Here is a 27,912-nt window from a genome sequence, read left to right on the forward strand (position 1 = left end):
CTGTGGTCGAGGCCCAGGCCTGAGGGACAGGGCTCGGCCTCCCCGCCAGCAGCACGGAGAGGAGGGCACCGCCTTCCAGACCCCAGGAAGCCAGACCTGAGTGGGGAGGAGAGCCGGGCGACCCTGACAGGCACGGAGCTGGAGAGAGCGCCTGGAGCATTGCCCCGGCCACCCGCTCGCTCGCTCAGTGCGCCTAGAGCTGCCTGTTGGGAAGAGGATGAGCAGGCGTCTGCCTCCAGACGCTTCCATCTGGTTAGATCAGGGACGAGTGTGACGGGCCCTGAGGTCCGAGGAGGGAGAGCGCTGCCCAGCTCGGGGAGCCAGCGCGGTGCCGCGTGTCCTCCGCGTGCACCCAGTGCCATGCGCCGACCCGGCTGGAGCAGGCTCTGCCGGAAGCCTGCGGAGAGCGCCTCCGTGAACCCTTACAGCCCACTGGGCAGCTGCTGTTAGCCCCCCCATTTCAGAGAAACGAGGGGCGTGCGACAGCGTGCTGCGCCCTTGACCAAGGGCAGCCAGTGCTTGGGGTTGAAGAAACTGCCAGGTGTGTGCGATGCACGGAGAAGGAGGGGAGGGCCGGGAGCGCTAGAGAAGAGGAGCAGCCAGAGAAGAGGAGCAGCCGGGGCCAAATCGGGCCCTTGAGGAAAGCGCAGGGACGCGTAGGGAAGAGCGGGGCCTTGGTGGGGAAGAGCAGGGGTGCGGGCGCCGGGCACTTGTCCTCTCCTGCACCTCATTTCCAGCACTTTCTGCCAGAAGCGGCCCCACCGGGTCCGTGAATGGACCGTGAGCCTCAGACGGCCTGCAGGGTGTGTGCTCCTGCTAGTCAACCGCCGTGACACGCGGGTGTGCGGCTAGCGTGAGCCCCCAGGCCTGAGCGCCCCCGCGCATTCAGAGCTGGGATTTGGGCTCTGGAACCCCAGCAGTCAGCAAGTGGGAAGGGGATCTGGCCTGCTCGCCCTGTCTTGGTGGCCGGAGGGCCCCTTCCCCTTTGGCAGCCGGCCCGCGGCCCGTCGTCGTCCGGGTGTGGCCGGGACCAGCCCGCGAGGAGCCGAGCATGTCGAAGCTCCTGTCGTAGCCGCGCGGTGTCGCGGCTTCGTCCGGGGCGCGGTCGGCGGCCTGGGGGAACAGTGCGCGCGCCTGGGCCGCGGGGCAACGGGAGGCCAGGCCTCTGTGAGCCTTAGCGCCTTCCCTGCACGTGGCCTGCAGGCAGCGGGTCGTTTTGGGGAGGTTAAGTGACCTCGCCCACGAGCTCAGCAGCGGGGGGCCTTGCCCCTCTCCCTCTGCGCCATTTGCAGCCTGCCAGGATGTGCCCACTCTCGGCCCGGGCCAGCCCCGCCTCCTTCCTGCCCCCTCCCCTCCTCCTCCTCCTCTCCTTCCCGCTGTCACAGCGTCTTTAGGGCCCAGAGCCAGCGCCCCAGTGCCCCAGTCCTCACTAGAAGGCTCTGGCTGAGCTGAGAAGCTGCAGCCGTGCCGCTGGCCAGTCCCCCGGCACCCGACACCGTGCTGCAGGGCGAGACGTTCCCCTGTGGGAGGACAGAGGCAGCTGGAGAGGGTGCGCCACAGCTGGACTTCCACACGCCCATTGGTTTATCTCCTCGTCTCTTCCCGAGCCGTGCTGAAGCAAAGCATCGCCAAGCCTTGGGACCAGGCACGGGGCACTCTCAAGCCGACCCCCAGACCCCCAGCGTCTTCGGAACGCCCGGCATGCTCTGTGCAGAGCGAGGTGTGTGCATAGGGCCGGGGAAGGCCGTGTCTCATCTCTGGGTTGGGGCGCGGTGCCACCCGCCCGTCTCCCAGGGCAGAGGAGTCTCGGGCGCACCCGCCGCTCCCACCCCTGTCGTGCCTTGGCCTGGCCTGGGGTAGTTAGTGCAGTTCAGGTGCTGCTTGGGTGACTCCACAGACTTTCGTGGTTGGGAGAGGCTGGTTGAGGGTGACGTGTGGGGAGCCAAGCCCAAGTTCTCAGGAAAGAGCACTCCTGGGAGGGCCCCGTCTGGGGAAAGGGCTGTGCTCCCGGAGCCTCAGGGTCTGCCGTGCGCAGAGAGAATGCCTGCAACTCGGGACTGTCTGCAGTTTTGAGGGGTACAGTGGGGTGCCTCCCAGGTGGCGGGAGCAGGAATTGCCCTTTATGGAATTCGGTTAAGGCTACAGGACGCGAAGTGATAGAATCTAGTGAACAATCATTTACATTTGTGCACCACCTTGCGGCTTTTGCAATACCTCTACACCGACACCGACCTTTTCATTGGACTCTCACTACGAGCGTGGGAGGTTGCAGCACAGGCGTTTGTTTCCCCGCCATGCGCCGATGAAGACCTGTGAGGTGGCTGGACTTGCCAGATGTCACTCAGGAAGAGAGGAACAGTGTCTTCTGATCCTTCTGATCTGGTGCTGGGTCCCACAGCGCACCACTCCTCAGGGCTGGCCTGAGTGCAGGGGGGTAAAGCTTGTCCGTGATGGGCTGACCATTGCTGAAAAGCATGCACAGGCCACAGGCTGCGGTGTTAGCTCCTCGTGGTGAGCAATCTCCTGGAGGCATGGCCTGATCACAGTGGCAACCAGGGTAGAGTCAGGAGGTGTATTAGCTAGGAAATGCTGCGTAGTGAATTGTCCTAAATCTTAAGAGTGTGAAAAAGAAGGACTTTGCTAGACGCTTCTGGCTCAGGATCTTTTGTGAGGCTGCGGTCACGACGTTGACTGGGGCTGCATCACCTGAAGCTCGACAGTGGCTAGACCACCCATGTCCAAGTTGGGTCCATTATGTGGCTTTGACTGGAGGTCTCTCCCTGTCTTCTCTCGTGGAGCCTCGCTTCCCATTGAGCAAGTGACCAGGAGGGTGCAAGGGGGAGGCTTCAGTGTCTTATCACGTTAGTGCTGGAAGTCACACACTGGCATACCAAATTCTGTCCAGACGCAAGGGAAGGAAATTAGCTTCACCATTTGAAGGGAATTGTATGAAAACATTGCGGACTCATTTTAAAACAACCGCAGGGCCCTCTGGGCTTGGCCAGGGCTGCTTGGTGAAAGGCGAGCATCTTGGTTTAGCTGTGAAGGTGCGTGAAAAACGCACATTGAGGGGGCTCAGAGGACGGAATTCTCATAAGCAGCTTCCACTGGGGATGAGTCTGGTACAAGCCTTTCTGATGGTCGGAATCTCCATTTACGAAGGGATGCATGTGGCAGTTTCCTTTGTACGAGTTAAGTGTTGATGTCTTTATAAGGAGTCTCACAGCTCTTAAGACGTATCTCGCCATTTTTTAAGAATACTGGCCTCGGGTACCCAAAGGTGACTGTGTGCCCCACTTTGGGGCAGTCCCAGTTACCTGTTGTCCAGGTATGATTCCCAGTAACGCCCGTTTCACTAACCAGATGGCGGCTGTACGGCTGTCACTGTTGGAAGGCCACACAGCCTTGCTGCTGCCTCTCTTTACATACCTGTAGGGCACCTTCCATCCCAGGGGCCTCGTGCAGCTCCTCAGCATCACCTGCGGGGTTTTTGAGCAAGATGCTCCTAAGCCCCTGCCCCTCCCAGCGAGATGCGAGTCAGCCTGAAAGGGTCCCCCATGACTCAGAGGCGCAGTTCTGCTGACCATTATTATTCATTCTTGCATTCATCAATTCCTTAAGTGTGTATTAAGAAGAGAGTGCCAGCTCTCCAGGGTGCAGCCTGGCAGGAGTTCTGGCCAGCCTAAAAATGGTGTCTAGCAGCACAATTGTTCTCTGTTGCAAAAAAATCCCCCTTTCAGAGGCTTCTCTGTGTATGTTTTTGATGCACCTTCAGGGAGTTTCACCAGACGGCTTTGGAAACAGACAGCCAAGCCCAGACTGTAGGCTCTCAGGCTCTGCTTAGCACCTCGCTGTGCGGAGTCAACATCAAAGTGGTTATAAAGCCTTCAGGAGCATCCTCCAGGGGACAAAAGCTGTTCAGTAAAACACTTTGGGGGTTTTGAATTTAATTGCTGTCCGGCAGAATTGTCTGAAAAAAAAATTATCCTAAGTTACTGATTAAAAGAGAAATAGAATATTTTACTTTCGTAAAATTCTGCTTTGGTATAAATGGAAGGGAAGGCGAGGGGAGGGAAGGGAGAAAGACAGCCTGATTATTTTTGTTTCTCTTATTTGAACAAACATCTAGGAGAAACTCAATTAAAATGATATCTATATGAGAGTCTGTTATTTTTGCCATTCCCTCCTCTATCTGATGGGCTTTTAAAAGTGGAAATGATCCATTTTTACTGAGGCAGACCCATGTTTCAGCTGATTTAATTGAAACGTGAAGTTTTAAAGTGAGCATTAGTTCACATCCGTCTGGGTGCTGGCATCTTGGAGGTGGACAATGACAGATCTGCAATAAGTAATTAGGACAAGCGCAGTGACACGGATGTGTATCAACACTTCAGAAACCCCAGGAAAGGAGCAATTCCTTCTCCTTGTAGGGTGGGGCATAGATATGTCATGCTTTTACGAAGGCCTTCTGAGAAAGGGGTGTTATAAGGCCGTCCTCCCCCCCTGCCCCAGCCCGTGGGGGAGCCAGCCGAAGTCGCTGAGTACTGAGCCAGGGCAGCTCACACACAGAGCTGCGCTGAGTTGTCTTCAACTGGGATTTTTTTTTTAATAATCAAAAAGGGGAGTAAACGGGTGTGGAAAAGGGCAGGGATCCGATTGACCGTCAGGGTCTGAAACTTCTCAGAAAGGTTCTTGACCCTCTGAGCCATGCGCGGGCAGGGACCAGTGGAAAGCCAGAGGCCGGCGGTGAGCGCAGAAGGGCTGAATGCGTGGGTGTGCGCCTCCATGCCGGGCGGCTCCCGACCCAGCGGGCACGGCCCTTCAGGGGCAGTCCAGCAGGACAGTGTCGGTCACGGCCGAGGCAAGCCGAGCCTCCCACGGAATTATTTCTTAGGTTTCGTTTAACTGGGCAGTGTTCTCTAAACATATAAATTGTTTCCATAGCTGTGGTTGAGTAAGTGATTCAGGTGAAACCTTCAATTCCACATCTAGCCAGGCCCAAGTAAGTGATTCAGGTGAAACCTCCAATTCCACATCTAGCCAGGCCCAGAGCGTGTACTAGCCCTGCCGAGGACACCAAAAATGTGAACGTATTCCTGGACCCTGACAGTGTCCCATTTACTTAGAAGCAAGAAAGAGCCACGTAGAGGACAAGATTGACCGTTTCCACAGACAAGGCTAGAAGCAGTTCTTGTCTAAGTAAATGCTCGCCTAAGCTTCCACCAGTCCTGAGAACTGTGGATGAGGAACCACAGGCTTTACAGGTCTGCAATAACGTGCACGGTTGGCAGCTTTGGGAACTGTGCTCTGTGTGCTGAGAGCAGCCCCCTACCCAGTGATGCCCTTGCCCAGCAACGGAGGAACTCGCCTCAGAGCAAGAGTTTCTGTCGACTACTGAAGTATTATTTTGAAGATCAGGAGGATCTCTTCCTCTGCATGAGTGAGAAGGTATACGCCGAGTCTTTTACTTCCTTATTTTTTTTCCTTCTTTATTTTATTTAAATGTTACAATAAAAAAATATGAGGTCCCCATATACCCTCCACCCCCCTCACCCCACCCCTCCCACATCAACAACCTCTTCCATCATCGTGGCTCATTCACTGCACCTGGTGAACACATTTTGGAGCTCTGCTGCACCACATGGACAGTGGTCTACATTGTAGTCTGCGCTCTCCCCCATTCCACCCAGTGGGCCATGGCAGGACATGCAATGTCCAGCAACTGTCCCTGCAGCACCACTCAGGACAACTCCAAGTCCTGAAAACGCCCCCACATCACATCTCTTCTTCCCTCTCCCCACCCTCAGCAGCTACCGTGGCCACTTTCTCCACATCAGTGCTACAGTTTCTTCCATTGCATTTATGCTCAGTAAACTGTACCTATTTAAAGGTGTACTGTTTGATCCATTTTTTTGTTTGTTTGTTCTTTTTTTGGTCCTGGGGTCTTTGTTTTGTTTTTTTTTTTCTTTTCTTACTCCTGTTGCTTTCTCTGGCCCTAATATTTTCTTTCAAGTGAACTTAGCCAACAACAACAAAATAGAATAAGAAGAACAAAAGTGACAAAGAGAAGGCTTAACACGCAGGCAAAAACAACAACTAATTAAACCCCAAGACTAGACAAAGAAGCTAAGGAACTGATTAAATTCGTCAAGATAAAATGATGACCAGACAGCAACAAAAAACTACAAACCAAACCAAAAATCAGGAAAACATGGCCCAATCCAATGAACAAACTAAAACCCAGGAAGAGGAGCAGAACATGGAACAAGTAATTAAAGCTCTGTTTGATCCATTTTAAGGCAAGTTTTTACCCATGAAACCATGGCTATAATCAAGACTCAGAACTTTCTGTCACCTTCAAAAGGCCTTCCCTCCAGCCTTGGCCCCAGGCAGCCAATGCTCTGTAAGTTAGTTTGCATTCTCCAGAATTTGTAAGAGTGGAATCGCAGGGTCACTCTTGTCTGACTTCTTTCGCTCAGCATAATGATCTTGCTGTCCACCGATCCTGTCTGTTCCTAAGTCCATTTATATTTATTGCTGAGCAGAGTTCCATTTCGTGAATTTACGATGCCTTTATCTGTCTCCTATGGACAGACACTCCCAGGCTGTGGCAAACAAAGCTCCTGGAACAGTCACGTACCCATCTTTCCTGGACATGTGTCCCCTTGGGGGGGTTACTCCTTAGGAGTGGAATGGCTGGGTCACAGTGGAGTTGGTTGCGTCATTAACTCTGTAAGAAACTGACAGACTGTTCTGCAGCGGTGTGCCATTTTCCATCCCTGCGTCAGTGGGAGGGTTCCAGTTGCTTGGTATGATCCGTTGATAAAAGTTTAGTCATTCCAGTGTGGGTGCAGTTTGGCTGACTTTTCAGCGTGAACTTCTGATTGGCCCATCAGTTAGGTCACTGCTTCCTGGTGACTCCACTCGGGGGCGGCAGCCTTGGCCGCAGGGCTGTGTTGTCCCTGGGAGGGCTTGCTTGGCTCCCCTGGGCGGCCACAGCCCTGGTCCTCTGGGCTTAGGGCATCGAGGGAGTGAAAGCAGTTGGCACTGAGTGAGTGGGAGGAGCTTCCAACCGCAAGGCTCCTAGAGTTGGAGAGGGCAGAGGGACAGAGGGAGAGCAGGTGCCGACCCAGTCCCCAGGGGCTGGCAGCTCGGCTCTCGGGGGGGGTGGGGGACGGGGCGGGGGGACTGAAGGGCCACGCTGATAGGGAACCTGCAGGGAAGGCTGTGTTCCCGAGCAAACACAGCCTTTGACTTTCTACTACCTGGCATGAGGACACAGAGGGGACAGAGAGTTATACGAACCAGATTAGGTTGGCAGTTATATTTTCCTAGCTTCTGATTAATCGAAATTTTTTTATATTATCATCACTCAGTGAACATCCTAAATGATCAGATGCTAAAAAATAGAGAAAGATAAAAGATAATTTTGAAACATTACTTTCTAGGGACATTCCTAAATCCAATAATAAATTCCATTAACTTCATTCAATCATTACATTTAAATGACTTTAAAAATGGACTCCTCTTCCATTTAAAAAGTCTTTTTGGAAAATTTAAAAAATATATTAAGATAGAGAACATCATACAGGGACCCTCATATGCCCATTATCAATCTTCGAAAATTATCAACATTTGTCTAATTAGTTTCATCTATCCTCCCACTTTTTTGGGGGGGGTGGGTTATTTTGTGGCAAAAGCTGGTTTTCTGTCTTTCACCATAAGTACCGCCATATGCATTGCTAACTAAGGATTGTTTTTTTCCTGAGCACCATATCATTACGTTGCTTAACAAAATTAACAGTCAATCCTTATACCCATTTAGTCCTTGTCCATATTTAGATTTCCCAGATTGTCTTACAGGTGTCTTTCACGGTTGTAAAAATGATCCTTAAGCTGAAACTGTGGTTGATGACGACGGGAACCAGTTTGGCGTCAGTTTTATCGTTTTTAGGTGTTCTCCCTCTGGCTCCCGCTGCAGTGAAAATGCCTCCTGCTTCCTTTCTGCATCTCTGTCATTCGCACCCTCTTGGGATGGGTCAGGATGTCTCGGCTCTACTCGTGCACCCCTGACTGCCCCTGGTTGAGCTGGGTGCCCCTCAGCCGAGCTGTGTGTGCACGTGTGTGTGTGCTCGTGTCTGCGTGCGCGTGAGGTGGGCCGTCTCTGGTTTCGCAGGCTCCGCATCTCACAGGGTTTCTCCCCTGTCGAGGGGGAGGTGGCTTCTGCTTTCCCTTGTGGGTACTTCTCCCACCTGTTCATCCATCTGTGCCCGGTCTTCTCCGGATCCCCCACTGGGAGACAGGTGTGTGCTGGGTGCTGGGGACAGGAAGCAGCTCTGCTCCCTCTGCTCTAGGAGAAGGGCAGGGGATGACTATGGGATTTGGTGCAGGGGGATGAGTGGGTGCCACGATGCAGGCATGCTCGGAGGGGTGGGGTGTGGGCACAGGCGCCCCAAAGGTGGCACCCCATCCAGGGGTTCCTGTGCGGAAAGCCGCATGGCCAGACGGCGGGGAGCCCAGGCGTGTCTGGAGGAGTGGGAGTCACTTAGTGTTGAGTAGGTTAGCAATTTAATCTGCCTGCCGCTTAGAAATGGGGGGCAGCCCATGTTGGGAGGGAAGTGGTCGGGCAGTAGGGAGCCGGGGAAGGTGTGAGCAGGGCTGCGAGGCAATTCAGTTTGCCTTTTAGAAGGATGGCTCGCGGCCTTCACGGCCCCGTTGTCTTTGTTTATTTGTGGGGGTAAACCAAGTTCTGGGGTAAGACAGGCTTTCAAGGAAGGCCTAACACAAGTCATTTGACGAGGCAGGCGCGTTTTTCCCCAGCCCGCTACCTGAGTTGCCCCTTCTCAGGTTGCCATAATCTCTGCTGGGAAACGTTTGCCTGGTGCTTCTGAGCTCAAACTACCCTGTGATTCCCCATTGGGTTCCAAAGTGAGATAAATTAGATGTGTTTGTGGCATTTATTGTCTTCTGGTAACTAATTTATGCGCGTGGCATTTTGACTGGCCGGCTCTGTCGTGTTTCCACGTCATAGTATATGCACTGCATTGTGTTTGCGCAAGTCAAAGTATCAACCTTGCACAATCATTGCTTCTCCAATTCAAATGGAAAGTAAAACCAGTCTCAGGTTACTGCTGCTCAGGTGGACATGGTATTTCCCAGCACTTTATAAACAGCTTTCTCCTCTGTCGTGCTCTGCTGCCGTGCTCCTCTGTATCCTGTCTGTTTTCCAATAAAAACGGAAGCAGAAAATCAGGCCACAGAAAGACACACTGAGGAAACCTTAACCAGCCAAGCAGGTCTGCTTGCGGCGATGGAGCATCCGTTTTATCGTCGTGTTTTCTGACAAGCCAGGCACAAACAGAGCTGGTAATGTGCGTAATTCTCCTTACTGAAAGTAGGACGAGTTCCGGTTCCTCAAAGGAAGAGGCACTTTTCCAGGCACTAAAAAGGTAATGAGTTTTCACTGGTCCCTGCTGGCCACTTGCCTTATTCAGCTTGCTGGAAGTGTTCGTTCGTAATTGACGGGCGCTGTCATAGCCCCTACTGTGTGCTCTGGGGGGTATTAGTAAGTGGGGAACAGGGAGCAGGCATGCTGCAGAGCCCCTCCTAGCATGTGCTGGGTGCAGCAGGCAGGTGACGGCGCAGGTCCGCGCAGGAGGCCGGGGAAGCTCATGGTGCGGGAAGGGCAGGTGGAAAACAAGACCCAGCTGTTCAAACCTAAGGAGCAGCAGGGGCAAGGCGCAGAGCTGCGAGCGGGACTGCTTCCAGAGTGAGGGGCGAGGCGGCCCTCCAGGAGGACAGGCAAGAAGAGAGAAGGGCCGGGGCCGGGATGAGCCTCGGAGAGCGCCGGGTGCCCTCCTGAGGTTGTGAGGGCAGGGAGTGGCCTGGGGAGGGACAAGGTTGGAGCAGTGTGGGGGCAGTCAAGTTTGGGGTGATTGGCAGGGCCCAGGGAAGAGAGGGAGGTTCTGGGCCTTCCCAGGACAGGGACGTGGGGCCAGAAATGGACAGAGGAGGGAATCTGAGTCACGACGTAATCCATAGGACTTGGTGACCAATTGCAAGTGCAGAACAAGGGAAAAATCGAGGTGGCTTTGGGGCTCCTAGATGGTGCGACTTGGTAAACACTGAGGATAATAAGAACACATCTGTATGGCAGGGCCTTTACAAGTCACTCTTGCCAGAATTACACTTCGGTCCTCAAAAGAGTCAAGTCAGGGGGACAGGCATGTCCTCTCGGCCTCAGTTTACAGAGCGGTGCACGAGAGCAGAGCCTTGTTCAAAGTCATAGCCAGCAGTGAAGTGGGAGGAGCAGCTGAGGCCGAGTGCCTCACCAGGCTGCCCTTTGGCAGTCGGCCGAGTGCCAGCTGGAGACTGGAGCCGTCTGTGCCGAGCACGGAGCAGGGTGACAGCTTCCTCCTCGGAACCCGCTCAGACACGGGCTTCCCACCAGACAGGGAGGCGCGGGCCTAAGAATGGGCTTCGGCGTTCGTGAAGTGGGCGCAGGAGCCAGCCTTGCCCGCTAACTCCATAGCAAGAAGTGCTTTCCCACCTGGCCACTCGGGCCCTTGCAGGGCCCACCCATTTTCCTGAGGATACCGGGGCATTGGGTAGCCTGAGAAACATGCCCAGGGTCCAGAGTTGTCAGATAAAATACAGGACACCCAGTTTCAAATGCGAATGTTCCACAGATTTGTTGTCTTTCTGAAGTTCACGTTGACCAGGTATCCTGTATTTTCATTTGCACTCCATCCGGTTTCACAGACCAAGGGTACAACCTGTAAAACCGCTGAGGCTCAGACCGTCTAGTTGTCTGCTGTCCCTTGCTGCAGGAGTCCAGCCACTAGAGCGAGCCAAGATGCAGGAGGCCGTGGGCTACGGACCGAGGGGCAGACGTGGCCTTGTGGGGTGCCCGCCTCCCGAGGGGTGTCCAGCAGTTTGATGATGATGTCTCTGATGTAAATTTCTTTGCGTTTCACCTCTCTTGGGTTTGCCAAGCTTCTTGGGTTTATAGGATTATGTTTCTGCCAAATTTGGGGAATTGTCTGCCCTTATTCCTTTAAAGGTTTTTCTGTATTCTTTCTCCTCTCCTTCTTGGGGTGTCTGATGACACAAATATTAGACCTTTGGTGTTGTCCCATCGGTCCCTGAGTTTGTGTTCATTTTTCCCCATTTCTCTTTCTGTTATTCAGATTGGATAATTTCTATCAGTATCTATTCAAGTTCAGTAAGTCTTTCCTGTTACATCTCATTTCTGCCAATGATCCCATCCGATGAGTTTTTTAAAAATTTCAGTTATTTTATTTCTCAAATCTAAAATTTCCTTTGGTTCTTCTTTATATCTTCTATTTCGTTGCTGAGACTGCTATGTTTCTGTCCATCTCTAGAGTATTTACTCTTACTTCTTGGAGCATTTTTATAATAGGTGCTTTAAGATCCTTGTCAGATAATTCCAATGTATGGTTCATCTTCTTGGGTGGTCTGCTATTGTATTTTCCCATGTGGGTTGAGGTTTTCTGGTTTGTTATATGATGAGTCAAGTTGGATTCTTACACATTTTGAATATTTTATTCTGACACTCTGGTTCTTTTTCAAGTCTTGTGGAGCTTGTTGATACTTTTGTTTTATCAGGGCATTGACCCAGTCAGATTCATGCTGAAATTTCTGACATACCATTTGTGGCTGTCATTTCAGTGTCTATTTATAAATCCTTCCCCGTGCTGTGCAGATCTCCCTGTGTTTGCGCCACGCTGTACCCAGTCTGGGCCTCGGGTGCTGGTTCTCATAGCTCGCTCCTCTTAAGTCAGTGCTGTTAGGGTCAGATCCACTCACAGTCAGCGCCTGGATCCACCCGGGAGTCCCTCGACAAGGGTATGGGGTTGCTTGTCTGAGCTGCTCGCGCTCACGGTCTCTCCAATGCGTTCTGGTTCCCTGGGCCTCACTTCACAGTCCACCAGCAGAAACTGGGGCTTCATTTCCCCTGCTTTGCTGGGCACTTCCTGTGGGTGTGCCCATTCCTGGGGCGGGGTGGAAGAGAGAGAAAAAGCAATGGACATACGCCCCCCTCTTGGGACCATGGCTCTTCTGACCTGAAAGTCTTCCTTCCTTAGAGTTTCAAGGTTCTGGCACCCCCATTTGCTGCCCTGTTCCTGCCATCACAGAATTGCAGGGAAACTAGAGCTCATAAGAGCAGAGAGAAGAAAATAGATGGGGGCTCCCCATTCTCTCTGAGCCTCAGGGACCCTTGCTATCCCTCTGAGTCAGCATAGGGGGTTCTCCTGGAGCGCTCTCTGTGCCATTGCCCACGGCCAGGTTTTAGGTTGCGTTGAGTCCAGTCCTGGAAACAAAGTTGGTAAACTCAGTGCCAGTTTTGTGGTCTTTCAGATTCTGATCTTCCTCCACCGGCCTGCTACCGTTTTCTTTTCAGATTCCTTAAATAGCTATTCCATGTGACCTGATCAAGTTTAATGGCTGCTTTCAGTGGAGACAAGGTGGTGTGTGTTTTTCCCTTCTGAACCCTCTTCCTCTTTCTTCTAATATGTACATGTCAAAATGCATATTAAAGTAATTAGCGGAGTTGGAAAAACCTAGTTGAAAAGTTCAGGTGGTCGGTTATTTTATTTAAAAACAGAAAAGAATTCTATTTTTAAATAAAATAACTTTCTGTGACTGGTAATTCACTTTAGAGAAGTACACCCAGTAAATGCCACATAGTTCATTTATGCTTTAGTAATTAGTACCTGGCTGTTCATTAGCTCCTTCCAGATATTTTCTGATATTTGTCCCTTATTAAAATTATCTGTATGTTAGTAGATAATTTTAGAGACACTGTAACTTCATGATGGACTTAAAATATGTATGATGCCTTTCCCATGAATTTGCCATGTGGCCTCTCAATAAATCATCAGGCTTTTAAAACGCTAAGCCATAGGATCGTTAGCCCCTGGTGCCGGGCGGGTCCCCAGGGCAGGGTCCGATGGTAATCTGAGTATGGCAACAGCTGTATCATTCCTCCAGGACCACAAGTGTCTTGGGAGGAAAGCATTTCCCCAGCCGGAATGGGCAGCGTAGAAAGAGTCCACAAGCTCCGATGTCCAGGGGTTTTGCTGTTTCTGTGATTGCCAGTTTTCTCCAAACTGAAATCATCAGAAAAACTGACAGTGCGTGGGGGGTGATCTTGCCCCCGCTGTCTAAATTGGAGTGGCGGCTTTCATTTGGTTATTGTGCGGTTGGAGGAGCAGCGCGTGGAACTCACTGGCTTCAGCGCCTGGGTCCATGGACTCTAAATATAGTGCCCTCGTCTCTTGGGGGGGGGTGACGGCAGGGGCTGCGTCACCGTGGACGGGGCTGCGTGCTCGGCCCCTGCTCTCTGTGCCCTTCCTAGGCTGGTTCTCGCCCAGACCTCACTCTCCATTAAGTTCATCTCCGGATCAGATTTAGCCTGTTTGGGGTGTGTGAGTGTGTGGGAGTTTCTGTGAATGTGGAGCTTCTAAATTTATTTCTCATTCGATCTGGCTATTTACGGTCTAGCATTTGCGGCTCTGGCACTCAAGGTCGGCCGGTATGTTTTTTAGTTCAGAGATAAGAGTCTGCAGGGACCAGCTTCTTAGGTGTGTGTATCTCTCTGTCACATCTCGTTTAGGCACAGAGAAGGGATCCATAAATAACATGGAACTCATCGACCGATCTGCCCTGTGGTTGAAAAATACAGCCTCTCTCACGTCTCCAGTTCCTCCGAGTCAGGTTTGGAATATTGGTGGGAGTTCAGAAAGTATTTTGAGAGCCTGAACTGGAAGTGAGATGATCTGCCTACCCATCTGCTATCATTTTATTGAATGCTTCTAATATATCAGGCTGTGTGCTCGAGCTTGCCCAGTACGCTGTCTTATTGACTCTTCTAGCAACCGTGACGGGGGGCACTGTTAACACTTCATTGGATGGTGCAGAAATTACAGTGGCGAAAACATGTTCTGTCCTTGTCTTTATCCTACAGTTTGTTTGTATGTCCGTTGGTCATCCATCCACCCGCCCACCCATCCACCCATCCACCCATCCATCCACCCACCCATCCATCCACCCACCCACCCATCCATCCATCCACCCATCCATCCATCCATCCATCCGTTATTTGTTGGCAGTTATATACCCATAGGTCACTGAGCTAAGTTAGCCTGGGCTACAGAATCTTTTGTTTTTATAATTAAGAGCAGACCCACAAAGAAAAAAAAAAAGGTCACATTCAAAGTAAAAAATTAGTTATGTTTTTGTCCAGAGAAAAATTTTTAAAAACCCTTCATTCATGTACTTCTGAAATGTGGAAATGTGAACATAAATCTTATTTGGGAAAACAGAACATTATTCTAAGTAATAAAGTTTCTGAAATTCTTCTTAGATGTTTGTAGCTTATAGACATTCTAAGTAATTAATTAAAAAGACACTGCAAATCCATTTGGAAATTGGGTTCTATATTTGGTGGGTGGGGAAGAGGGGAAGGAATGAGAAAGAGGGAGGAAGGAAAGAAGGAGAGGGGAGGGAGGGAGGGTAGAGGGAGCGTTAGGGAAGTCAGGAGGAGGGCCTGAGGGTACAGTCGAGGGCCCGGTGGGCACCCTGGATGTGGGGCCCCACCTCCCTGGCTGTGGGAAGGTGCTTGGCCGCTGGGCCAGCCCCCGGCTGCTGCCTTTGTTGAAGGTGACAAGGGGCTCCCAGGAGCCAGAAGAGGAGCTGGTTCCGCCTTCCTGGTGTTTTTTATGGGAAGTCATGGTGGGTTTACAGCACAATCACGTATAAAACGCAGGGCTCCGTTACCACCCTGTTACTGACCCCTTGCATTGGTGTGGACACTTGCTTCAGTTAGTGAAGGCACACTTTTGGAATTGTACTGTTAACTAGAGTCCATGGCTTAACTTCGGGTTCACTGGTGGTGGGTGCAGCTCCATGGGTTTTTAAAAAACTTTGTTCTATTCCCCTCTATGCAGCCTCCCGTTGCCACTTTCACCGCGGTCAGGGGTTGGCGTCAGTGTGACAGTCGGCCTGCCTGGCACGTGCAGCCCTTTGCTGTGGGTAAAACCCTTATCTCCTTGACTTAGGAGCTCAGGTGACTCCTTCCCCCCCGGCATGATCCCAGCCAGGCTCTGGGACTTGGGCCCTTCCCATCTGGTCCCCTTGCCCTTTGCGACCGGCACAGGAGCCCCCACCCCTTCCCAGGTCCTGGGGCTCCTCCCTTGCAGCCCACCTCCCCACCCTACAGGCTCCCACCTCCCTTCCCTCACTGCCTCTGGAGCCCAGGGCTCCCCAGCCCCTCCCCTGGCCACGCCCTGCATCCCTTGCACGTGCACCAGGCCTGGAGATCTGCAGAAGGCGGTGAGAGTTTGTCCAGAGTGTGAGAGAACGAATTAGAAGGACCAGTGTGGGCAATGGAAGGAGCGGAAGCCTCGAGAACAAGAAAGCCTAGTGCAGGTAGGGCAGGTAGCAGGGGAGAGGTAAGCCCTGCCTGCTCGGCAGGGCCTTCCCGGGGGGACCCCCCACCTAGTACTGCCCTTTCCAGAAGGCTGGTCCCCCCGCCTCTCCCAGGAAGAGCCCCGCAGTGGCCTCCTCTCCAGTCACCCCTGCTGTGCCCAGGAAGGACTGCCTGGGCACGGCTGTGACTGCTGGGAGGGGCTCCAGCCACTTGAACAGCTTTTAATGACGTACAGGAACGTCTCATCCAGGTTGGAAGTGCATTCCTCAGGGGTGTTGGTCATCCAGCCCAGGTCGGGGAGCACTAATGAGAGAAGATTCCTTACTATTCCTGATTTCTTGTAGCCCTAAGGAGGCGCCTGACTCCGGAGCCTAAATGTCCACATGAGCCACGTGATGTCACTTGATACCGGCCTCTTCCAACAGTCCTTCCCCCAGCGTTTAGAACCATCACATGTATTTTTGAAACCCCAGGGCGTTTCCCAGAACGGGGTGATTGCCCTCCGAGAACAAATAGGCAGAAGACAGGGATTTCTTTATTAAAACTGACAAACCCACAGAACCCTAGCTGGGCACAGGAGAGGACAAAGAAGGTGCAAGTCAGGGAAGGGTGGAGCTACAGATTTTAGTCACAATTCAACACATTCTCCTCCGAAAACAGGGAGAAGGTTTTCTTTTCTTTTCCATAGGTGGTGGTGGAGAAAGATGGAAGTTCTCACCTGCGGGGGGTGGTTCTTGGTTTTTCACTTTGTTAGGATGGAAGGTTGCCCAGCTGGAGGTGTCCCAGGAAGGCGCAGGGACCTCACAGTGGCTGTAGGTGCGAGTTATTTGGGGGCCCCTGGCCGGGCTCGTGGGACAGGGCTTGGGCTTGCGGCTGGGTGAAGGAGAGTCCCATTAGAACAAGGAGGTGGGGAGGCTGGGGTTCTCCCCAGGAACTCAGGTGGGAGAGGGGGCGGTTGAGCCCCTCTAGAGGAAGGCCAACTGCTGAGAACCTCCACGTCGGTGCCGTTCTGCCTCCCAGTTGTCTCCTTGCCTGTCTTCTCCTCAGTGGTAGCGACACTTGGTTTCTGTTTTCTTCCAGGAGTTTCCTCTCAAAGGGGAACCCCCACACCAGCCTTAGGTACCTCCTCTTCTCCATTCTCCCTCCCAACAGATGTGCTTTGGAAGGTGGTGAGGCACATGGGCTCGTGGGCTGCAGGGGCCAGATTTCCAGATCATGGGTCCCAACAATCAAAGGAAAAAATATCTAATGGCAAAAAGGGCATTCTGAACTTTACCCTGAGAACAGCATTGCTGGTGGAGAGAAAGCAGTAGGAGTGGGGGGAGGGAATGTCAAGGTGATATGGGTGTCATCATTTGTGTAAGAATGTACCTTAGTTCTTGCACCTGCCTAATGCCCCTCAAGCCTTATCTTGTACATAGGGAGGCTCGGCGTTTTGTATGAATAGCCTTGGCTCCTCTCCCCTCTGTTCCTGCAGTTGCTGTCCTCTATCTGGAGTGGAATAAACATTTAGTGCTTCCATATGCCTTCCTCTCCACCTGTTCTGATCCTCTTCCCTTCCTAAGAGGAGAAGTGCAATGGGGAGCGCACTATAAGAGCAAGATAAAGAGGCGCTCAATGTGGAGCCCACTGGAAGAGCAGGATAAAGAGGGGCTCGGTCAGAGTTCCAGCACATCAAGAATGGACAAGAAGGGACACGTCTGAGGGTCTTAGGAAGAGGCAGTCAGTGGGCCTTGGCAGGCTTGGGTTTGGGGCAAGAAAGGACAGCTGAAAGCAATGGGTGTACTTTGCTGGGAGACCCTGAGGTGTTGAAGAGACTGGAACCCAGACCCGGGAAGAGGACTGTGTTTGGAAGGGAAGATGTTGACGTCAGGTTGGGTGTGAGTTTGAAGTTCTGAGGCGGGGAGGGAGTGTGGAAGGGACAGAGCCGAACCACGGAGCTCCCTATCAGGCAGATGAAATTCCTAGACTGGAGAAGAGGAGAGTGCCTGGGCTGGAGGAACTGTGAAGGAGGGAGCACCTGCGGCCGTGGCACAGGACACAAGCTGAGGTGCGGGAAGAGAAGGGGGTCAAAGCAGATGGCCCGGGAGGATTGCGCCTACTGGCAGGATGAGGTCCAACAACGGCAGGTAGAGTTGGTGTCACCAGGAAAGAGTTCTGTGTACATGAACCAGGGTGGTTCAGTGACACTTTCAAAAATAAATACCTAAAATAGGTTGTATGAGGTGTTGGAATTCCAGAGTGACCAGAGTGTTTTAGTATTTTGGGATTTGTGTTTGATTATAAACTGACTTAGCAAGTTCTCTATTTTCAAATAGGTAAAATTAGTTTTACCTCTGGTGAAACTTACAAGGTACTTTTAGATTCTCTTTGGAAATGCCAAAATAAATCCAGCCACCATAAACATGCTGCAAAGGTAGTCGCCCAGCTGCTCAGGCAAGTGAGAGAAACCCGTGAGGGTGGTGTTCAGTCTCAGCAAAACAAGCGTGGCAAGGCCAGTCTCATTCCGCGTTATCTAGGAGTTTTCTCCGGAATGTCACTTCAGATCTGAGTTTATTTTTGGCAAAGGGGAATTTTAAAGAGGGACACTTGACTGTATTGTCCCAAATACTTTTGTAACAAGCTAGAATGTATGTTAAACGGTATTTAGCTCTTTACATTGAGGTCATTTTCAATTGCTTATTATCTGACTTCTCTTTCTGGAAAGCTGCTGGGCTCCATAGATGAAAGCTCGGTCACAGAGGGAGAGAGAAGTGCTGCTGCAACTGTGCTATTAAATTCCAGCTTGTCTTCCCCTTACATCCAGGCAAGAGCAGAATCAAGGTTCCTGTTTTGCATCCTGGCTTACTGTGTGGAGGTTCCCAAAGATGGCTTTTATGTGACAACCTCAGAGAAGCAACCTATGACTAGGTGTCTCAGACCCCACCCGTCCAGCTTGTCCCGCCCTTTGTGTATTTGAATATCTGTGTTTTGGATGTCCCGAACACGATTTCACAGACGTTTTAGGATCCAGAATGAAAACTCGGAGAACCTCTGATTGGTCTCTCCTCAGTGTTTTGTTCTTGATAATCTGAACGTTCAATATTAAGGTCCCAAATTTAAATGATTTTCTTCTTGCGTAGCCTGTGGTGGAATGTCAAACAGCAAAAATATTTACAATTCTTACTATTTTAAATGATGTTGAGTTTTGACTTCTCTGGAGTGAAAATAATAGAGTGACGAACTCTTAATAATGGAGTCAGGCTTCCTGGGACTGACCCCACAACTTATGTACCTTGCCATATTACTTAAATCCAAACTCAGTTTCATCACCTGTAAAATGAAGATAAAAATTTACCCTGTTGGAAAAGTTGTAGTTTGAGCAAGGCACACACACACAAAACAGCAGGAAGTTTAAGGCACTGCGAGCACATCACAGTAGCAGCCTTTCTCTGACCAGATCAGGGCTAACAATTGGCTATTCAGTTCATTTTTTAAGTGAGTTAGTTAAAAATGCTAGATGTCTTACAAAAATATGCATTCACATTTGTTTTACAGCATTTTGATAGAGGTCCATACATGGAACTCATTTTCTATGGTTTCCAGTTTCAATTTCTCAAAAGTCCACCAAGAATTTAAAAATAATTGTGAGAACATCTAAGTGCAGAATCCTCCTGGTATTGACAAGTTCTTTTAATGCGAAGGTAAACATTTTCAGCTCCGCCATCTCTGTGGGGACAACTCGACTCAGCCTTTGTAGTTTTCAAAAGCAATGTGCGTGAATGGGCGTGGCTGTGTCCCAATAAACCTTCACTTCGGGACACTGAAATTTTAATTTCATGCCATTTCACATACCATGAAATGCTGTTCTTCTACCCCCGACCACCAACCTTTAAACAACTGTGCAAACCTTTCTTAGCCTGCTGGTCCTACGAAAGCATCGTCGTCCGAGGTCGATGGACCCTGGAGTGGAACATGCCTCTGCCGCTGCAGAACACGTCCTCGAGCAGAAGACACCCAAGTCAAGTCCACTGGTCTTGGGCTTCCTGCATTTATTTTGACATGGTGGTTTCAGCCCGTCCTTTAAAAACACCTGCCTCTCGAAATGTTATAGAAAGTGGGTTGTGAATTGAGTAGATCAGGCGTAGGATGAACAGCTTGGCCCTGCCTCCTCGCTTTAGCGAAACGCCCCCCCCCCCCCCCCCCCCCCCCCCCCCCCCCCCGCCGTCTGCATCAGCTTCAGCCAGAGAGCTTTTAAATATTCAGGAGGCAGGAGGCAGGAGCCCAGCGGAAACGGAATTCCTAAGCCGCTCTCCAGGAGGTTCTTTTATGCTCTAGAGCTTGAGAGCCCCTGCATGACTTCCCATAGGCAAGTAGATCGGGACCCCAGCCGCCCCCCCCCCCCCCCCCCGCAGGGATCACTGGGGGGTCGATGGACTTGGCGGAGACCACAGGAGGAGGAGGATTTAGATTGACTGATGGTGAGGGGGCAAGTTGTCCAGCCCACATGCCGTAGCTGATGGGTTTCCATCCTGTCTCTCTAAAAGTAATTAAACTTAAGCCAACAACTAACACAATTTCAGGGCCATGACTTGGGCACGCACAGATGTACTTGCAGATTTCCCAAATCTGCTTTTCTTTTCTTGTGGAAGTCGGATGATAAATTGTGTTTGGACACATAGTATTGAGTCAGCTGCCATCTCACCAGCAGTGAGGCAGAGACCTCTGGGGCTCTCAGGTTTCCCTCCTGTAACTTCTGCTTCTGTAATTCTTCTCCCTTTTAGCACCTCTCATGTTCTCTAGAGGTGTTTCCCTATTAAATCCCAGGCTCAAGATGGGATGGAAAATGGCTATTTGCGTGAGGATTGTGTCTCTCCCAGGAGTATTTGCGTTTGCAGTGTCTTTATTCATCCAACAGAAAGCACTGTCCCTTCTACAAGTGATCCGAGTGTCAGGAGTCAGGCGAGGAGGACGGCCGAGTTTGTTTTCTGCCAAAATTCACTGTATTCCCTTAGGCTGTCTCCCGCCCAGGCTCCTGGAGACACTGCCGTGCACACAGTAGGCACGTGCTAAATACGTGCATGAATGAGGGCATTGAGGAGATTCGGGGCTCTAACCAAGAATGTGCGTCTTTGGAGGAAACCTCGTTTAGAAGCATTTCTTGAGCGGAACTATCGCTATTCACCACCTCACAGCCCGTCTTGGCTCTGAGCTTCGCTCTGCCTGGGCTGTATAAAGAAACCTTTCTAGAGTAAATGTTTGCTCTTCCTCTCCTAAAAGGGTGCCTTTTACTTTGCTCCGCCCCAGCCATTCCTGCTTAGACAGGTGCTAGAACCTGCCACAGCCCACATGTGACCCTGGGCATGGGCATTTCTGAGACAACACAGGTGCTTTAAAACCCACGTCCACTTCCAAGGCTGTGTAAACACGCCTCCGATGCCATGTGTGTGTTGGCAGCCTTTGGCTTCTCTAGATTTTCTTAATTTGCTGACTTGATTAGGCGCAGCTGGAGGGGACGACGGTCTGCCCTGTGCAAGCACGCATTTCAAATGGTGGAGGCTTTTCTTTGGGTGCCTTTTTTTCCTTCCGCCTCTTTAATCAGAGGAGACAGAGCATACCTTGTTGTTTCTGGACCAAAGATTCTTTGATGAGGAGGATTGAGTTAACTGTCTAGATGAAATGATTACTAAGTGACCAGAAAGTTTCTGTAAAACTATTTTAAAAAAACAATGCCTGTTTCCTGGCTCTGGATTATTATGGTGAGATGAAGCAGCAGTGGAATTTGCTCTTCTCCAGTTTAGGCTAAGTCTTGTCTGTTGACATGAAAGAGAAGGTCTTAGGTTGCCAGGGACTAGGACAAATGGCACTCATTGGTGTGCGTAAGAATTCACCGTCCCGCGGAAGCTCAGGTCTCCCAGCGGTGGCAGGCCTTGCTTCCTCTGAGCCCGGGGCGTCTCGGCCAGCCTCCAGCACATGGTCATCTCTCTCTCCGTGTCTGCTCTGATTCACCCTGCCTCCTGGCTGCTTCCGTGTCCAATTCCATGTCCTCTTCAGCTTGGCCACACCTGAACTAAAAATACCGCTTCATGATATCCTGTTTACAGATGGGGTCACGTCTTCCCCCTGACTCACCCCACAACACATTCAGCAGCCCCACGTGCAAATGGGTGCACGCCACAGGCCGCGAGCACTTCTTTTGTGCGGGGCACGAGTCAGTCCCCAACAGACGACATGCAGTCGAGAAGCTCAAACCGTGGCTCTGAGTTTGCATCCCTGCTGGGCAGTGGTGGCAGATGCCCGGGGAGAGACCCTAACCCAGTGTGGGAGCTGCCCCACATCTGCACCCAGAGCCCCAGCCACCACCTGCTCGGTTCCTGTGACCGCAAACCAGGGGGTGCGAGTGGAGCCTCGTCTCTTCCCTCGTGTCCCACAGGCAGGCACGTGGCAACGCCTGGCCTCCCACGCCACCCATCTCCCTTCTCTGTTCCTGGAGCCCCTGGTGTAGGAGACGACGGAGGACCCATTTGCAGGGAGGAGAGAAGCTTTTTCTTCTGCCCCTCCCGCCCCAGGATTGCTTGGAGATGCGCTAGCGTTTAGAGCCTCCTGTGAAGTGACAGTGAGCAGTTAGCTTGTCCCAAAGCTGCAGGCGGCTGGGTAACAAGCAGACTTGTGCTGCCCTCCCTCTCCCTGCCAGCACCCTTTCCCCCTCTCTCGCGCTCCCCTGGGATTGCTCTCGCCATCGGAGGGCCCGCACAGAAGCTTGGCTTCCAGCTGCCTTCTGGGGAACCTCATTAAGATGCCTTGTGTTCTTGATTCCTCCTTTGTGACCGGGAATTATGAAGGCCATTTAAACACTCGGGGCAGAGGGAGCTGAGGTGGCTCGAGCGGTTGAGCGCCTGCTTCCCACACAGGAGGTCCCAGGTTCTGTCCCTGATTCCTCCTAAAAGCAAAAACAAACAGCAAGTGAACAGATGCGAGAACCAGCTCAGGGAAGCCAGTGTGGCGCAGTGGTTGAGCGCCGGCTTCCCACACACGAGGTCCCAGGTTCAATCCCCAACCCCGGAACCTCAAACAGAGCAAAGCAAAACAAGACACACACACACAAACCTCAGGGCTATTATTATGAATATTTCTCATCATTATGTGAAATCATCATTTCCTTCTACAGAAGGAAATCAATTTCTGCACATCCACTCTTAAGACTTTAGAGTGGCAGGCTTCGTGAAGGAGCTTATAAATTCAGCGGGCCTTGCTCTTGCACACTCGCTTTGTGAAACCGTACCCCTCTGGGAGTTAGCACCAGGTTGCGGGGTGTGTCGGCTGCATTTCCTTTTAGGAACAACTGCTAGGGCCCCGTGGAGCTCTGCTCTATTCCTGGCTCTGTAACGCCCTGCTGGGTAAAATCCCTGGTTGCACATTATCTGTCCGATGAGAAAGAAGTTTCCTTCTTGGAGGTGACAGAAATGATATCCAGATGACACAGTGCTGGGACCCTCAGTAGAACCTCAGTAGGGAGACCCTGCCCTTCAGGGAGGAGAGAAGTCTGTCCAGCTGTCATTTTTCTACCAGTCAGGTCAGAGCACGGTGCGTTCATGTGCGAATTTCTCCGAACAGGGTCTCCAGGTTGTGTGCCACATGATCCGTTGGGTTTGGGAAGAGAATGCTTGTTTTTCATGGTTCCAAGTTCTAGTGTGGTATAATTTGTATAGTGTTCACAATATACTCCTTGTATGTGTATGTCATTATAATTATTTACTGAGATAAAATACACATAATTTAAAGTGAATTATTTAAACATGTTGAGTTTGGTGGCAATTTAGGACATTAACAATGTTGTGCGACCACCACCTCTTTTTAATTCCAAAACATTTTTCATCACCGCATCTTACCCATTAGCGGTCATTTCCCGTTCCCAGTTTGCTTTCTGTCTCTATGGAGTTACCTGCTCTGGATATTCCTACCAATAGAATAATATAAAATGTTTGCATGTGATTTACAAATAAACAAATGTACGGAAATGGAGGTTCAGGCTCAAAGTCTTTTTGGACAGTGTCACTGCCTTAGAGAGTCTGTTTCTCTCAGGACCTGCTCCCGGGTGTGAGTGGCTATTGTCATGAGATCTGACCTTGTGTTCACCTGGTTTCTTGCATTTTGAGTTCCTGGTCCCACTTGACACCATAAGGGGATGCCTGGAGAGGTGTGTGCAAAGAAACTGGAATGCAGCATTCCCTGGCTTTGCATTGTTAAAAACAGGAAGTAATGTTGTTTCAAATTTCATGTATTGAAAAATCAAATTTTAATAGGTGGCACGATTATTTAGGTCAGTGTCCCCTGTGACCTTGAGCTGCCTGTGCTTCAGCATTCTTGGGGCATAAGAGTGGGGGTGAGTGAAGGTTTAAGAAGGGAGATGGCATCTCAGAACCCCTGAGTATTTATCAGCAGCCCCTGTGGAAATCTTGAACATGGTACAATTTTATATGCTTTTTATTTGTAACCATGGATTATTTCATTTTCCTCTGTAATAATCCACTGGTTAGAAGTCAGGAGCAGAAGGGACATTCATTGATCTTTTTTTTTTTAAAATAGACTAAAAAAATTTTTTTAAGGATACATAGATTATACAAAGTGTTACCTTAAAAAATAGGATCCCATATACCCCCACTCCCCACCTCCACCCCCACCCCATCCTTCCCATATCACCAAGCTCTTTCAACAGTGTGGCACACTCGTTGCATTTGGTGAATACATCTTGGAGCACTGCTACACAGCGTGGATTATAGTTTACATTGTAGTTTACACTCTTCCCCAGTCCATTCAGTGGGTTATGGCAGGATATAAAATGTTCAGCATCTGTCCCTGCAATATCATTCAGGACAACTCCAAGTCCCGAAAATGCCCCCATATCACACCTCTTAGTCCCTCTCCCTGCCCTCAGCAACTCCCGTGGCCACTGTCTCCACATCAACGATACAGTTTCTTCCATTGCTAGAGTCACAGTAGTTTTCTAGTAGAATACCAGTAAGTCTACTCTAAGCCATACTCTATTCCTCCATCCTGTGGACCCTAGGATGGTGATGTCCACTCTACCTCTATATCAAGAGGGGGCTTAGATCTCACATGGCTGATGGATGCAATTCTCCTGCTTGCAGTTGTAGACTCTCTTGGTCCCCTGTGGTGTGGTGATTGACATTGATCTTGAAATACAGTTTAATAGTGAACATAAAAATGGGGCTCATTTTGCAAGTTTGTCTTAAGGTCTTCCTCTGGAAGAAACTGGCTAAACTGCATTATCTGAATAAACATTGTATGTCTCTTGGTATAGGTGTCCAAAGCACTTCATAGAACATTTTAAAAATATGTGTGTACTGGTGCTTGTGCCTAAATTTCTTCTTGTGTGGAGAGTAGAGACTGACACATACCACATGATTTGTGCAAAAGTACTTGTGAGTAGCAGCCTGAAAGCCTTTTCTCAACTTGTCATTGAAAACAAGAACCAGTGAATTTTTAAAGGAAAAAAAAGTGAAAAGTTCAGTTCATAAGAGCAGTGTTCCCCATCATACATAGCTAAATTTTAGTCTATGTTTTAATATACATTTGGTTCGATAGAAAAATGAGAATTTATCATTTCATAATCAGCTTGCATCCGCATCAAGTTGTTTCTAAAATAAATTGTCTTAACTGCATGCATCACTTGTTAAATTCAAAGAAGTCAAAATTTGTCTTTGCACTCTAATGAATATTATGAAATACTGTATTAAATTCTCAAGGGGGCTGGTAAGGTTATATATTGCTGCAAAAGGGGATAGTGAGTCAAAAGTGGGCGGGGTGAAACAGGTGCACTGAGTCCCATTAGGCCCTGATTTCCATCGTAAATCATTGTAATTCAGAGATGTGTCCTCGCATGCCGTGGACATCCTTAGGGTTGTTAGCGAATGCACGTTTTCTCATAGGGTATGAAACCTGTCCGCTGGCAGCCAATCCCCATGGCCTTTAAACTCATAATGGAAAGCACGTGAGCGAGTGCCACGGAGCGCTACAAAGCAAGTACACAGGCAGGCAGAGAGAAGCTGTGAGCGACAGCCGGGCCTCCTTGCCTTGCCTGCTCTCCGGGGCCACCGGGCGCTTCCAGCTGGCCGGGATCCTCCGAAGGTCACTCCGCAGGCTCTTTGGCTGACCTCGGTCCTCCCCCCACAGGCGCTCCTTCCTCGCTCCTGTGTGGACACGCGTTTGGGTCTTGGACCTAGATAAGCTCTTCTTTCAGGCTGGACCACAGCTTGCCTCCCCGCCGTGTGCCCTGCTGGTGCGAGGAAACCTCGTGGAGGCTGGCCTTGCTGGCGATGGTTTGAGCCTGGATCCTCTCTGCTGCCAGCTCCGATTGCCCGTCCTGCCCTGGCCCCGTGGGCTGGATTCCGTGGCTGGGGGTGCCCCGTGCTTTCTGGGGTTGCCCTCCTTCAGCTCTGCTCCAGAGTAACCCACAATCTAAGGCTTGCTGGCTTCAGGCGGCCCCCGAAGCAGAGGCAGATGAGCACGTGGCAGCCAACGTTCTCCGGAAATGAAACGAAGGGCGAGGGATTGCCCTGCTGCTCCCAAGGGCGGGTGAGCCAGGTCCGGCTCAGCAGATGCGGGGCTGCTGACCAGAAGCCACGGCCACACGGCTCTTCACGCAGGCCCCGAGTTTCAGCTGTGGGTTGTGGTGGGCCTGCCGGCAGCAGAGAGGCTTTCTGGAGACGCTGGACCTGGAAGCAACAGAGGAGTTGGCGCTGATGGCCTCTTCCTTTCCCACAATTACAAAATAACATTTACTTCTGGAAAATTCCAAACAGTGTACATATACGACTGTGTATATGTGTGTGTGTTTATATTCATGTATAATTAGAACAGCCCAGGGACTGTCAGCGTGGCCTGCTTTGTTTCATCTGTATTCCACTCATCCCCCAGTGCTACATCCCCTGCTTGATGCACGGTTAGATGCGTTTGGTTCATTTTGCTTCAGTTTAGAGATTGCTTTTTGGTTATATTTTGTTCAGCAGTTATGTACGATGTTTGCTTTTACTCAGGGCTTCCATGTTTCTTGGCTCTGCTGCATAGTATTCCACGCTCCACTGTGTGGGTGCCTCATGGTTTATTTGAGCAGTGCCCCGTGCACGGACTTGGGAGTTTTTCCTACTTTTTTAAAAACTAATTTTGCTTTCGCTGTGTACCTTAGTTGTACTTTTACTATCAGTCGGATCCTGGTGCAGAGGCTTGTCATCGGTCTTCTCCGTCCTTGCAGTTTGATCTGGCGGTTCTGAACCTGTAAGAAAGAGCTGTGGCTTAGATACCTTTGTGCCGAGGTCAGCCAGCCCCACTGGCGTCCCTGCCTTCCCAGTGAGCCGTCTTCCGGCAGTGGGCGTCTCAGGTCCGTCTTCTCTTAAGGGGGGTACTACCGCAGCTGTCCTGTGGGCCGCCAGGAAAATGGAGCAGGTTCATGGACCACGTCACCCGCTCCTGTGAGCATTCCCTCAATTAGCTCCTTTCCCTCATTTGAAACGGGGGCGGTGGCATTTATGCAAACTGCTGCTCGGAGAGGAAATCATTACACAATGTGTGCTAATTGCCAGAAAGGTGTTCAGTGACATGAGTCAGCAACAGGATCCAACAAAACCAGTTTGGCGGGTTCTGTGCCTGCCCTTCCAGCCCCGGCCCCTGAATTTACAGCCAGGCTGGCTGGTTCTGAAACTGATTAGCCCAGCCACTCCGGGAGAGCCTGGGAGAGCCTGGGAGCTTCGACTATTAATCAGAGCTCAGCACGGCGCTGTGAACTCAGAAGGTGTGGACCTTCAGCTGCTGTATAAACACACTGAGGCCACCTACCCTAGCCGAAATTTTTTTTGTCTTCTTGTCCCTGGATTAGTTATAGATGGCTTCACAAAAGTTTTTTTCCCCAGCTTGTCTCTGCTGTCAGCCCTTAACCCTTAAACTCCCAAATAATCCTTAATAATGAGCAAGTCTTGCTCCTGTAACTCAATGAGCTCCTCTTTAGGCCGGCCAGCCCTGGAGGCCTCTGATGGGAATGCCTGCCCCTGCCGTGGCTTCTGCACAGCTCAAGTGGCCTGGAGCTGAGCAGAGTCCAAAGGCCTCATTTTGGAGCTGGTCCACTGAGACCTTAATGAAGAGACTTAATTAAATTAGCATGACACAGTGTATAGGCCAGGTGGGTCACTGCCGTGATTTACTAAAGGGCAAGCGAGAGACAGTGCCGGGAGGGTAAGAAGTGGGCATGTCACTCAGCGCTTCCTGAGTCCTCCACTGCCTCATCTCAGAATCCTGACCCGCCACGTCCACCTGTCGTTCAGCCGGACTCCTGGAGGTGGCACGAGATTCGCTGCCTGAGCCTGGGACCACACTTTCTATTCCTGTGGTGCTGCCTTGCTTCTTAGTTCAAGCCCTCATCAGCCCCTTCCTGGGCTCCGCTTTTCTGATTTCCTAGTGTCTAGTCT

The 27,912-nt window shown here is 50.9% G+C and overlaps 1 protein-coding gene across 32 annotated transcripts in view; it reads left to right on the forward strand.

Moving 5' to 3' along the window:
* The window catches only part of COBL (cordon-bleu WH2 repeat protein), a 284,755-nt gene that overhangs the window by 19,419 nt on the left and 237,424 nt on the right, over positions 1-27,912 (forward strand). For 16 of the 32 annotated variants that reach the window (XM_058296585.2, XM_058296594.2, XM_058296586.2 and 13 more), the window contains exon 1: positions 9,222-9,449. The exons of the other annotated variants lie outside the window; for them this stretch is intronic. In XM_058296585.2, the coding sequence (XP_058152568.1) occupies positions 9,370-9,449 (80 nt within the window). In that variant the 5' untranslated portion in view covers positions 9,222-9,369. Of the gene's footprint in view, positions 1-9,221; positions 9,450-27,912 lie in introns of those variants that run through there. 32 annotated transcript variants of the gene reach the window in all.

Source organism: Dasypus novemcinctus, chromosome 5, assembly GCF_030445035.2.
Source record: "Dasypus novemcinctus isolate mDasNov1 chromosome 5, mDasNov1.1.hap2, whole genome shotgun sequence".
Classification (NCBI taxonomy): domain Eukaryota; kingdom Metazoa; phylum Chordata; class Mammalia; order Cingulata; family Dasypodidae; genus Dasypus; species Dasypus novemcinctus.